Source organism: Coffea eugenioides, chromosome 2 (assembly GCF_003713205.1).
Source record: "Coffea eugenioides isolate CCC68of chromosome 2, Ceug_1.0, whole genome shotgun sequence".
Lineage (NCBI taxonomy): Eukaryota > Viridiplantae > Streptophyta > Magnoliopsida > Gentianales > Rubiaceae > Coffea > Coffea eugenioides.
Window position 1 is genome coordinate 79,047,961 of NC_040036.1, and position 13,908 is coordinate 79,061,868.

The 13,908-nt window shown below is 36.4% G+C and overlaps 1 protein-coding gene across 2 annotated transcripts; it reads right to left on the minus strand.

Annotated features, from left to right (window-relative positions):
* Nucleotides 1–304: 304 nt before the first annotated feature.
* On the minus strand, nt 305–11,162 carry LOC113763367 (histone-lysine N-methyltransferase ATX3). 2 transcript variants are annotated; one of them, XM_027307141.1, is made up of 23 exons: nt 9,513–11,162; nt 9,338–9,393; nt 9,062–9,257; nt 8,270–8,401; nt 8,111–8,179; nt 7,919–7,987; nt 7,737–7,825; nt 7,560–7,652; nt 6,362–6,497; nt 5,648–5,720; nt 5,447–5,546; nt 5,236–5,360; nt 5,005–5,150; nt 4,548–4,652; nt 2,964–3,028; nt 2,570–2,789; nt 2,366–2,452; nt 2,196–2,252; nt 1,876–1,965; nt 1,619–1,705; nt 1,401–1,475; nt 787–874; nt 305–604 (listed from the first exon to the last, which is right to left on the minus strand). In XM_027307141.1, exons 1-23 carry the CDS (start codon nt 10,491–10,493, stop codon nt 474–476), a joined length of 3,270 nt encoding a protein of 1,089 aa, XP_027162942.1. In that variant the 5' UTR covers nt 10,494–11,162; the 3' UTR covers nt 305–473. The 2 variants fall into 2 exon arrangements, with proteins under 2 accessions (XP_027162942.1, XP_027162943.1); XM_027307142.1 differs by having other exon boundaries at nt 774–874.
* Between the last annotated feature and the right edge of the window lie 2,746 nt (nt 11,163–13,908).

Genomic DNA, 13,908 nt, shown 5'->3' on the forward strand with positions numbered 1-13,908 from the left:
TCAACTTAGGCATCACAAGTGCTGGAAAAAAGAGGTAAAAAATGAGGACTCTCGTCTGCAATTCCACTTTCAGGAAGAGACTGGGGCAGGGTTCAGTGCTCTTGCGAACAAACGCAACCCCGATACACACCTAGGAGCGTCCCTTCCTGCATGTCCATGCAAAAACCCTGGTAGGTGGTGGGTTACTAGTCGTACAATATTTGATACTTCATATTTCGAGCTTGCCATTACAGAAGGATAGGTAAGTTGAAATTCCTTACAAAGGTCACAATTCAATATTGTTATACAGTTTCAGAAAACAAGCTAACAAAAAAATTGAGAATGTTTTCATTGATGCGAAAAGAATAGAATAAAATATTACAAGGCCAAAAATGCCAGCCAATAGCTGGTTTTGTTAGCGCAAATTAGAATTAGGAAGACTACAAGCGACGAGCAATTACCAAATTTTCAAAAATATGATTTTTGGTAAAGGCTCAAAGCTGCATGGTGCCAAAATACTCTGTACATTCTTTACTAGTTAATATACCTCCTGCAATTCGGAGCTCTACACAGACAGGGAACCTTAAGGTCATCATGATCATCAGGATCAAACAAATAGTCATACCTGTTGGGCAAATGTCACGGCAGATGCTCAAGTCAGAATACAAATTAATACCAAAGTCAAAAGGCAGGGAATTGGATTACGGGCATTCATCAATGCATCCGCTACACAAACAAAGATGAATGTACACATGCATGCATACGAAGAGGGGAAGCAAGAGAAGAGGCCATACGTTAACTCTTTACCAGCAGAAACATTGGTTTTAGCTATAAGAACTATTCGGCTCTCTTCTTCTCCCACACTCATAATTCTCGCATAGCAGTTTGGCATACACTGAAAGATAGAAAATGTGCATTAGGCGCCAGTACTGGAATCAGAACATAAAATATGTGAAAAGTAGATTGAAAGCCAACACAGTAGAGATGTCTTCATAACAAATCTCAATTGATGGTACCAAGGTACACACACAAGATCCAAGAAAGCATAACAAGACCACATTGACTAAAATAGAGGACTGTTTGTTCATATGATCAAAGCCAAAGACAATGTTAGACTTGTACAGCAGGTAAATATTAGGCCAAAGAGAACAAAACGGCTTTGGAAATTAGCAACTTCATCAAGAGATGGAATAATATGGAAGGCCACCCAGATTCCCAGTAATTTAGATAATAAATAAGAAGGGGGGAAAAAAAGAATCAATTGGAATCCCTCAGACTTGTCACTTTTCCCTTTTGGTGTTCGTAAAACCATTAGCAATATGTTTAAAAACGAAAAATAAAGTTCATCAACTTTAAGTTAATAAGCTACATCACTACATATCATGAATGTTTCTGAATGCATCAGTACAGAAAGAACTTACAGAATGATTGATCAGGCGTGCAATATTACCCTTGACGGTTGCATCAATCACTATTTCCTCACTGATCTTAAAAAGCTGCATGGAGATTCAATCAGAATATGAAAATGACAAGAGGACTCCTTAATAATGTGAATTTACTAAAATTGAGGCTGAAATATTCATCATTGCTTAACGATGCATGACTATTAGAAAAGAAAGTCAAAAAGATATAAACTCACATAACAATCTTTGCCTTCCCTGCGATACCGTGCCTCCCGAAGGTCTGCAACACTACGCCTTACCTGCTCACCACGATACTCAATAACCTGGAAAACTAGCCATGGTTAGTATTGTGCCACTTTAAACCAAAGAAGAATACAAAACACAAATAACATGATAGAATATCTCATCAACGTTCTATTGCAGTATGTCATAGTAGCACCAAAAAAAAATGAAATGACATGTATAACAACAAAGAACCACAGTAAAGTAATACCATGTCGCCTTCTTGAATGTTTTGTCGTGCAAAGAGGCCCCATCCATGTATTCCAGATTTACCAAAGCAGACCCGACTATTTTCTGTCCTCTGCAGCAATATGTAAGAATAAGACAATGAACCCATTAGAAAACAGAGAGATAAGGAACCATAAGAAAAAAATACATTGTAATGTAACTCATATAGGGAAAAAAGCAAACTCCAATGCATTAGGTACATAAACCCAGCCCACTATAGACACTGGGGGCCTTGTGCATAAGGCTTTTGCTTTTTCAAAAATCTATACATATACAGCCATAAACTCATGAAGGAAGTTTTGCCTGTAAATGTTCCAATCTCTCTTTAAATGTTGAAAAAGCTTTTACATCTTGAAGTTCCTGCAGGAAGGAACATATCTTGCATCAAAACCAGATAGAAGACCAAAAACAAACATTATCAAAAAGACAATTCTCTAGAAGCTAAAATTTGATAAACTTTTAAGGAATATTACTCTTCGACAGCTTAAGCTATCTATCACATCTAATGAATGATGAAGTGGCCCCATTAGTCGGTGGAAGACTGGTTCTGGTAGGGTCCTCTGGAAAATGCATAAAAAACGTCAAAAGATGAGACTAAGAAAAAAGTGGGAAGACAGTGGAACTCAACAAGGGTAGGAAATGCTAAAACATGCAACGCAAATGCACAAGCAACTTACCTTGTTGCTTGATCTTGTGAAAACACGGCATCTTGCAGCAGAGAGTGGCTCAATCTCATTATCCTCAATGACAGAAGTATCTAAATGCTTAGCATTTTTAGATGATACAAGTCTTGAACCCCTCAACCACTGTTCCTGATTTTGGTTATAGAGCACACTTCTTGTAGAGAAAACTCCATCGGGAGTTCTCATCACTAAAACATTATCTGCAGATGGGGCACTGGAAAACATAGGCATCAAAAGCCAGACAAAAAAACAAATGATTATCTTGTCAACCCTTAATCAAAAACTGACAACCAAAAAAACCAAATACAATTTCAAACCATAAACCGTACCATCTAATGAATCATACAAGTCAATACAAGTCAAAAGAACAAGAAGATAACAAACATACCTGTGAAAGGCACAATAAGAGACCCATCTAGTTATTTGTGCACCATTCTTCTCTGAACAATGCAACTGCATTTAAAGAGCAAGGGCATAAGCATAAGCAGTTAATAAGACAGCAAAAACATGCACATGTTCTTCCTCTCAATTATGTTAAGCGTAAAATAATGAACCTGAGCAAAAGGAAAGGGACAAAAATCTGAAGCTTAATTATTTAAGTTGGTGCAGAATATTCAACTTAGTTCCCACATAACTATTGCTATTTGCTGATTGCTTGCTGTAGTGCTTCTTGTACGGTATAAGGAATATTGAGCTTTTGGCTTTATTCCCTGAAAGTGTTTTCTACTACAGAACCAATTGATGAAAAATGAAAAGTCCCTATTTATGAAAGAAGCATACGCCAACTATCAGAAATTGGCTTGATTTTGTTTTCTTCTAAAATACATTTATATCACTTCTGCCGATAATGGAAAGAAGCATACACCAACTATGAACATTAATGTTGTCCTCATTGTATTAAATGTGGAAGGATTGGTTTTACATATCAGCAATGGGGATTGCACCTTTGACTAAAGCAAATGTGGAGCATGCATCTAGCAAACAAACTTAAAATATGAGCATCAATATTGTTTTGTAACAAGTCAAGTCTTATGTGGGCCATATACTTGTACTGTTGTACAGAAATACAAGGGATAATTAAGCTTTCGGCTCGGCATTATTCTTAGAAGTGTTTTCTATAACCAGAACAAATTGGTGAAAAATAAAATCGCTATCTAACATCCATTTTCTTCTAAAAGTTCCTTTATCACTTCTGATGCTTGTGGAAAGAAGCACAGACCAACTGCCAACAGTAAAAATGCCCACATGATTTATGTTAAAGGATTGACTTTACATTGGGTATCGAGGGATGCACCTTTGACTAAACCAAATGAAAAGCATCCATCTAGCAAAAGAACTTCAAATACGAAAAGTAGAAGTGAAGACAAATTTCGTGCCCGAGAATGTGTAGAATAATCAGCATAAAGGTAAGGACAGCTAAGATTCAAACTGTGCTAGGTAAATTTTTGTCTTTCAATGAAACAATCAGATATTTTTAAAGGTTCCAGAATGTCCATAAATATTAAAGGAGACAGAGAAATGTGAAGTCAGCACATAGTCCCAACAAATGCATAGCTATATTAGAAACTCCTGCAACCCTACATTCCTTGATATGTGATTGAAATACTCACTATTAAAAAAGATATGTAGTGTAAAGATCCAGTCTACAAAATAAATTACTAACATCATGACAATAAAGGTAATAGAAAAGGTTGACAATTTATAAGTATATATGGTTCATTAAAAGGAGCTCTGGGTTAACATCCTCACACTTTTCTTACTGATTTTTATACGTTTCATAATGTGTTTGAAACATTTCTTCTATTGTATTAATTTCAAAAGTTCGGTAGAATCTATTTGTCTGCTAGAACAAGATGGCATTAAACTAACAGTAAATGGTTAGATTGATAGGTAAGACTTGGTCCACGGACCACCCATCTATAGATCAATTCAATGAATAAGTAGTAAAGATGATTGAAGCAACGAAACTTACTTCCATGAGGTATCCAGCTCGCAAAGCACACATAGCATGGAAGTATGTGGAACACTTGCAACACTGCACGCAAGACCCATGAATTTGCTTGCAGATTACGCATGCCTGGAAGTAAACACACAGTGTCTAAGCGACTGATAAAAGATACTCAAAAAACAATCAGCTAAACTACATAAGCCATAACACAAACTGATAATTAGATAAGAGACAAGATTCAAGGTGCTCAATATAGTCAACATCCATAGCTTCAAAAGATGACATTTCTAGAATCAGCTATGAAAAAACCATCATCTGACTTTTGCACTGTAAAAGATGATAACATTGTCAATAACCAACTTCAATTTTGAAATCTATCTCTCAGACACTTCCTGAGGTATGAAAATACCCATGCAAATTTTCATGATTGAGTCAAAAATATAACAAGATGGGTCTGGCAATTATTTGACATAACTTGTACCTTAAGAAAAGAAATTGATGGAATCCTAAGGAGCCCAATGGCTGGCTCCATTTTCTCAACATTCAGAAAAGCAACTTCTGGCCGAAACCATGCACAAGTAACATGAACCCACAAGGTTTCGATATCAGTTGGCTTTAATGCACCTCCTGCAAAAGCACCACTATTACAACCAAATTGAGCCTCGAATCAGCACACGCTTCAAAGGATGGCCAAGAGATGTACAGTGGTTACCTTTTACAGGACACAGGCAACAGTCCCTCTCAATTTCAGGAGTTTCACATGCTCTACAAACCCACGATGCAAAATCCTGAAGATTTCTTGCCCCATAGCATTCTTGGTGTACAGCTATTTGACACCTGAAGAGAGGAAAATGATAACTTCTTCTGTCTCAACAGATTAAATTAAAAATTAAGCCAAGACAGAAACTGCAAAATCAAGACACCTGTTGCAAATAATCATTTTATTGTACTCCCAATCTTCAACCCATCTACAAATAGCACAGCGTTCCGATGTCCATTTTGCATTTACAGGTATGTAATTCTCTGAAAGCAACAAGGAAAAATTAATATCGACTTTGGCACCAAAATCAAATCAGATGAAGGAAAACCTTCCATACATGAAAAATAAATTATAAACACATTACCCTGCAAAAATCTAAGCAACTGCTGCTTATCTAGTCTAACTGGATCAAGGGAATGCGCATTATATTCTGAAATCTGCAGCATCAACACCCATAAAGCATAAAACACAAATACGCAAATCCTAAGCATTAATTCATATATACAAGAATCAAAATGAAACATAGGTTGCAAAATCAGTCAAGACAAGTTGAAGACCATCTTGGTCTGTGCCCTTTGGAGATTGGAGTTGTTGGAGGACAGGGTGGAAAGAGAGTAAAAGTAGTCAACTAAAATAATAAGGAGAAGTGGAAGTTTAGACTTCACAAAAACGCTTAGACCTTAATGCTTCTTTTTCCAAGAGACGACACGTGACTGATTACTCATTATGTATCATCACTGTCTGGTTGATTTTTCACATGGAACAAGTTATCTCACATAGACTGTTAATCATACACAGATGTAACAAATTTATCCTATCGGCACAACTAGTTACTCAACCATGGGCTAAATGGTTGGGGAGATTAGGCTGCCAAATGACTTTTATGCCTCCAGAAATCCCAGGTTTTTTATCAACATGTATTGAGTTTTTCTTTATGTTTAAAAATGAATCAATATGCAAAGTCACTGTTGCATCCATTATCCAGCATCAAAGGGAAAAAAGTGTTCAGAAGCCCATAGTGCAAACTTTACCAGAGTAAATTCTTAGAGAAATTAAACATATAATGATATATACACACCCATTTCTCCAGCGGCAGCAGTGTAGCCTTCAGTTTGACACTGGATTTCCACTTTTTTGCCCTACAACCTGTATGTCGTTCCCATTCAGCAAGAGCTAGTTTCTTTGTCCCACAAGAGCCGCACTTACACTGGACTCTGAAGGAAAACAAATACCGAAAGAACTAAATTCCTCAATAAATTCACACAAAATGAAATAATAAAGGATATCATCAGCCAACAAAACTAATTTAATTGATGGTGCATTAATCATTTCAACAAGAAGCTGAAGAATCTGCGGAGTGAAAGTAAACAAGTGGAATTTGGAAAGCAATAGAGAGATTTTGCAACCAAAAAAACCCGTTAGACCAATCTTGCCTGATGCATTTTCATTGCATCAAGCTAGACCCCACTTAAGGCAATATCAAGCTATGACATGCTGAAAACATAAAGAATAACTCCAAAAAACATTAGCCTAACAATTAATGAAGCTGAATCTCATGTTTTTCAATTTCATCCCATTTTTCTTTATTTTCATTTTTCACTTTTATCAGAAGGTAAGAATGTTAATATTTTCGTCATTTCTTGCCAAATTGGATAAGAGTTTATCCAGATTTCTGTACTTGGAGTTTAAAGAAGTTTAAACACCGAATTTCTTCTGCTAAAGGTAACTATCACGATTCTTTGCAATATACAAAAGTTATTTAGCAAGATCGTCTCAGATTCAGCATATCTCAGATCAAGCATGCCCAAAACATACATTTTATACCAGTCAATATTCATGAGTCTACACTCTCATGATGAACAGTGAAGTTTATACTACTGATCAAGAAATAAGATATCAAGAACAAAAATTTTTCTGCATCTATTATTATTACTTCCAATAACCATTAGTTCATATGAGAAGCCCTCCTTAGCAATATAAGTCATCAGAAAAGAATTTCAATGCATTGAACTGTTTGTAGAGTCTGCTTTATTCTACCTAAAACTTGAATATTTGTCTAAAATCTGTTCTCTAAAATTTGACACATTAAATATTCCCAATGTGTAATGATGAACATCAAAAAATTAAAACAACTACACCAAAAGACAGCCTGATAGCTGTACCAGACATTGCTGCTTTCTGGGCTAAAAAGGCCCACATATCAAGATCTCATGCATAGGACAAAAAAGTATAAACTTCTGTGAAGTTCCATGTGTTTTAAAACTCTAAGCACTTACAGATGAAGACTTGGGTAATAAAGCCCTTCAATGCCAGCGCAAACAACCGCTATTGTGTCAGGTAAGAGAATTTGTCCATTGTTTTCTCTGCACCTGTTGGGAATATTTAATTGCTTAAGCGCTTTTCCAAACAAGAAAATTTACAAAAGAGAAATGCAGGGGCAATAGCTCAGGTACCTGAATTCTGGCTCCACTTTTGACACCAAAAGTTTATTATTAGACTTTGCTTTACATTCAGGGCAGAAGTAATCAATGTTCTCCAAATCCTGTGAAACAGAAAGTTATAAGCTACTAAAAGCCAAAGGAGAGCACCAACTGGAAACCTAAACCTTAAGAACAGGCACAGGCCACAACCAAACCTTGAAAAGCTCAGCTGAAATTCTAGCACACTCAGCATGAACCCAGACATCACAACCATCACAGCAAACCTAAACCACAAGATTTTATTCACACATAAAGCAAAAAACAGAGGTCAGAATATCATTCTAAACTATATAGTTGTTGCCATTGTTGTAGGCGTGTCACTATACAAGAGAAGAGGGTACACTTACCCAATTCCCACCATCTGAGTGGTGCCAAATTAGCTTGCATATGCCACAATATTGTTTTGATTTCCTTAACTGTCATAACACATTCAAAAGTAAAACTCTTAATGGGAAAAAAAACAATTAATGGAAATACCAATGGAAAAATTACAATTCTTCTTTTACCTTGACACAGTGCTCACACCAAAACAGAGATTTAAATGTTGTTGCATCTTTCATTTTCTTCATTGTCCTGGACAGAAATGTTAAACCACAGCTGTCGCAGGCTTGTGTCTCTTTTCTCTTGCCAATTGTATCCTGCAAAAATATGAGAATCTTCATGAAGTTAAATGAGCTCCAATGCATTGCTGTTTGCGATAAGTACATAGAGCTGTACAAGTTACTAGCAAAATATAAACACCGATTGGTGTATGATCAAAATAGTCAATAATAAATAGTAAATGTGATTCAAAATCTGGACCAGGATGGTCCTACTAACCTACAATAAATACCATTCTAACTAAATCTACTAAAATGACATTTCATCAAACGATTGTTGCACTTCATCGTTGATGGAAGTACCCATCAGCATAATGACAAGGATGGATCATTATTACATTTAAACACAATTTAAAAAAAATATCATCTTTCTTATAATTAAAAAGGAGACAATGTTAACATAATATACATGATAATCTTATTGTGTTTTCAAGTATATATTGGACACCAACAAAAAAAATAGATCACATAAAGAGATTGATCCAGTCTCTATGCTGCAAACGGTTAATACAAGCAAACAAGACCAGGAAATGCTACTTGATAGTAAAAAATATATACACAAATGAAACAAGAAAACTGCATCCAAATTCAAGAATACCTAGCTCAAGTGGTCTAGCAAATCCAGTCTGTGCCATGCTTGAATTATTACACTGAATGTCTACAATTGGGAAAAGATAAGTTGGTTGTGTGAATACTTGCCTGATCAAGATAACCCAGTTCCTCCTGATTAGAGCCCATAGCTTCTTCAATTTCACTTTGACTCGCCACTGGAGAGGTTTCAGGTTCAATCCCAGAACCCGGGTTTACATAGCCACTCTCCACTAAAATTGCCTCCTCTATTGCCATGTGAAAATCAACAGGCTTGCTACCGTACAACTTGGTCTGCCCCTGAAATCTGGACGAGAAGAAAAATTCAAAATCACAATATCCAGCATGATTAAGCTTTCATTGTGCAGGTAGTAGAATTATACAAACCTTTCCATGTACTCTTGAAAAGGAAATACCATTCCCTCCTTAATCCATGCATAATCCTACAGAGGACCACGTTACTACTATTACCATAATGCAACATCGAAACACAATAATGACCCAATTACTTAATGTGCAGGGCAAAAACTGGAGACGGGAAGGTAAGAGAAACAAAAGTTACCCTCTGAGTTCCATTTTTTGAGTACCCATAGAACATCACGCAAAGTGTGCCAGGTACACAAGCCCTTAAAACAGCCTCGGGAGCTTGCCAAAGTGGGTCAATCACAACAGCAGGCCACGCAGGAAACTTCTTTCCGCATTTGGCCCAAACTATATCACCCAAAACAAAGTCGCCAGGTTTAAAAAAGTCCTCCTTCCTTTCATCCTTCTCCTTTAACTGTTTCCGGTCCATCTTCCCCTTCACCTGTTTATTTCCACCAGTAAAACTACTCACTGCCCCTGATGCAAAATTACTACTTTGCACTGCCGACGGCGAGGAACAGCCTTCACTAACTGACGTCACTGAGCTCCATGAACTGCAATAGACTCTACTGCTACTACTACAATCAAAATCCTTGTATCTCATTTCCGCTATCCCAGGGTTCAAAGAATTAGGAATTAATTCAACATTATTAAAGATTTGGAAGCCAGGGTCGCTGCCTACTTGCGATTTCCTGTGCATTTTTCCGTCAGGATATACTCCTTCATGCTTTAATCTCTTCTTACTATACACGGAACTCTTTCTAAAACATGACTCGTAATCATACTCAGCTTCTGACTTATCTTTCTTCCACGAATGCACGACTGAATCACTGAATTTTGAGGGAAGTACCTGCAAACGCCCGCGAGAAGACTTGAACAACGGGGGCTTCTGCACCTCAATACCATTATTTACACTCTTCTGAGTCTTGGAAATCGATTCCACGTCACCAGCATCAAATGAAGCCCCGGCTGGCCACAAATTTGTGAAATTACTACTATGTACATCAAATTCATTTACAGGAACTGTATAAAAACCATCAAAGGAATCGGTTTTCTGCTTCTTCAGATAGGCAGCAGGACAAAACTCTTCATCGTTTTCGCCCTCGTCGCATCCCTCGGATTTGCAGCGCTTGAGCTTCGGCATTTCAATTATCGTCGTCGTCGTCGTCCGCCGTATCATGCTCTATGCTTCCTCATCAACAGAACATTAAATAATCCCAAAATCCAACTCAAAAACCCTAAGTGCTTTCTGAACAAATTACGACGAGAAACTATCAGCAAAATCCAATGAATCAGCAGCCACGAGATTCGGCTAACTATCCTGAGAGTGAGAATTTGACCCAACCCAAAAAACAAAAATCTTGTGTTTGAGGTGAAGTGCACGACGATTCGCCGTGAAACCCTATTCCAAAAAGAAAAGAGGAATCAAACTTAACCAATTGCAATCGAAAGAAGGGGGCGGGGGGCGGGGGGGGAGTTATTTCCTCTGATTGAATTGTCCGAGAAAATATAGGCACTCTCAATTATTAGGAAAATTATCAAATATATGTGGTGAAGAAATCAAACGGACAAAGAAAAGTAGGAAATTGTCGAAAGCAGTAACGACTCAGTTGTTAAATATAGGATGGATACAGATAAAATCATACTACTTATGTTAGAGTGTGTGTAAAGCAATTAAACGATTAGTTTTAGGGAATTATTTAAAAGAAAAAGGAAAAATAATTCAATTTTGAAATTGGATTTCTAGGGAGCTTTGGCGGCTCCAAGAATGCTGCGAAATTGGAACCGGGAAACGGAATTTGGGGAAGTTTGGGAGGGAGACGAAAGCTGGTGGACGGTGGACCGCGCGAAACCCAAAAAGGGGCAAAAAAATGCAAAAACGAATTGTTGTAGGGTACTCGGTAGCATAGAAATTTGGTATTACCGTCGGCGAAGGAATGGGGAACTATAAGGCGTATAAGTACGAGGGAGTGAGATCTCCGATGCAGGTGTTTAGTGCTGCAACTGGACGGGACCAACTGGGGCCGGTTGCCGGTTAGTTGTAAGTCTTACAGTCCTTTTAACGCTGTCAGATTTTAGAGTTCCAAATTTAGGTCTAATAATTAAGGATGCAAAAGACAACCACCCGCATAATGAATCTGTCTGGTCCAGCGGTGGTTCAATCTCCTATCGCCTATATCCAGTTGAATTTTCCCTTAGATTAGAATAGTATATAATATTATAAATAAAGTGACGATTGATAAAAATAATAATAATAATGATGCCAAAGACATAAGGAGATATGTGAGGTGAAAAAAAACTATAAATCTTACCCATTATCAATATGGATTACTCAAGTTACGATCATCAATAAAAAAAAGAAAATATTTTTATGGGTTATAATTTCTTTTGGTGCTTTGAGTTTTGACTTTTGCCACGAACAAATCCTTACAACTACTTGTACGCAGCAACTTCAATTAGTCTGAAGTAACAATCTTTTGAGGTACTAGTTTATTCAAAGAGAAGGTCTACGTGCCAAACTACTAATGCCACTGAAAAGGATGCTAGAAGTTGTGGTGTTTAACACTAAATAGATGTGGCAAAATGGACGGGATTTTGCTTGGATTCGAAATGGAACCGAATCATATGGGCTTGAATCTAACCTTACCCATATGTGTTTTGAGACTAACTTGGATGGGATCACTTTAGAATGGGTTTAGATTGATCCCGCCTAATACCCAAATCTATTTTCTATATTTTTTTCCTTTAATTTTTTTATTTTTTATATAACTTTAATATTTTTATTTATTAAATTTCTTTTGATCTTATTATGAATTTATATTTTCCTGAATTCATTTACACTCTAGAACGATCAACGGTTACTTTTTAAAAGACATAACATTTTGGTAAGAGTGAACATATCTTCTCCCTGTATTAAACCAAAAATTGGATTATCAAATAAAGGAAAATATAGATATACAGCCATATTCAAATCTTACTCATAATGTTGTCTGACACAAGAATTAGAAACAAGATTTTTTGACACCAAATTCATTCTTACTGTCATTCTTAAAATTTCCAAAATTTGATACAAAAAAAAAAATCACATAAAATGCTGAATAAAGCTAGCACAGAGACGAATAAGTTGATTAAAAATTGATAACAGGATTACATATAGAAATCTATGTAGATAGTTCAACAATTAGCATAAAATCAACATAAAGGGTGCCAACAGTTGTTAGTAAAATATTGATTCTTGTAGATACCAAAATTTTACCAATTCATTTTATTTTTATTGTTATATTTATTTTTTAAAGTTGTTTAAATGAAATCATTTTTACTTAACTGGTTTTCTTTTGTAGGAAAGTGAAGAAAGGAAAAGAAAGAAAATGGAAGTGGAAAAAAATCAGATTTTTGTAAAAAAATAAAATTACAATAAGTATATTGTAATTATAATTAGGATGCATCCCATTTTAAACACAATATCAAATTACAATACCCATCCCGTCTAAAGTCCTTTTGGGCATGGATAACTCATTGAAACTTGGGACAAATTACTAGTTGAGCTTGAATCGCTTAGTTGGAATCCGTCCAAAGTCCAAATGTGTAGGAAATACTCTATCAATATCCACAAAACAAATACCATTGACATTAACATTCTCGTTTTTGCAAACTACATAGAATATTGTTTAGGATGTATTGACATCATTTGTAGAAGCACTAATACCATGCACGGGGAGTTTATGGGAATGATTATTCTTGTCTAAGTAATTTAAACTCAGATCGCATTGGTTAAATTTCAATTCCATTTAGAACTGGTCATGGTGTCAGTCCATCTGATTAATGAAAACTGTGAAAATCGATTAAATCGATTTAAACTCATTTATAAAACTGATCAAATATGGTAGATTGAAACACCTAAAGGTCGTAAGTGCGTCATCCTAAGAAAAAATGCATTTTTTCCCTTTATATGATTTAGTATTAATTACTAAACAAACTGCTTGGTCGATTAAATCAATCAACCCAAAAATAGGCAAATTTATTAAGTTCACTCATCATTCTAGTCTTAAAAACATTGCTCTTGCATCCTAACATTTTCTTACGAAAGTAGGAAGTTCGGCAAATAAACTTAGATCCCCGGGCAATCTTCAAAAGCCGGCAACTTTTGAAGACGCTCAGGGGACTTATCTACCCAAACCCATCCCCCCCAAGACCGATGTGGGATTGAAACCCCGACAAGGGCCAAGCCTCCACGGGCTGTTGCTGCTAAGAAGTAACTACCCCCCACAAACCCGAGCTAGACGATCCCAGTGGTATGTTTCTTCCTGACATTTTCTTACGAAAGTAAGAAGTTCGGCAAATAAATCTAGATCCCCGAGCAATCTTCAAAAGCCGACAACTTTTGAAGACGCCCAGGGGACTTACCTACCCAAACCCATCCCCCCAAGACCGATGTGGGATTGCTATATTGGAGAGAATAATTTGGCATAGCATACAACTGTTGATGTATTCCTTGCAATCACTATATGGAGAGAAAAACTAAAACAGAAATAAAAGAAAAAAGGTTCTATAACGTGATGCGAATTTAGTTTGTAAATGTGAAATATTATTGTCTT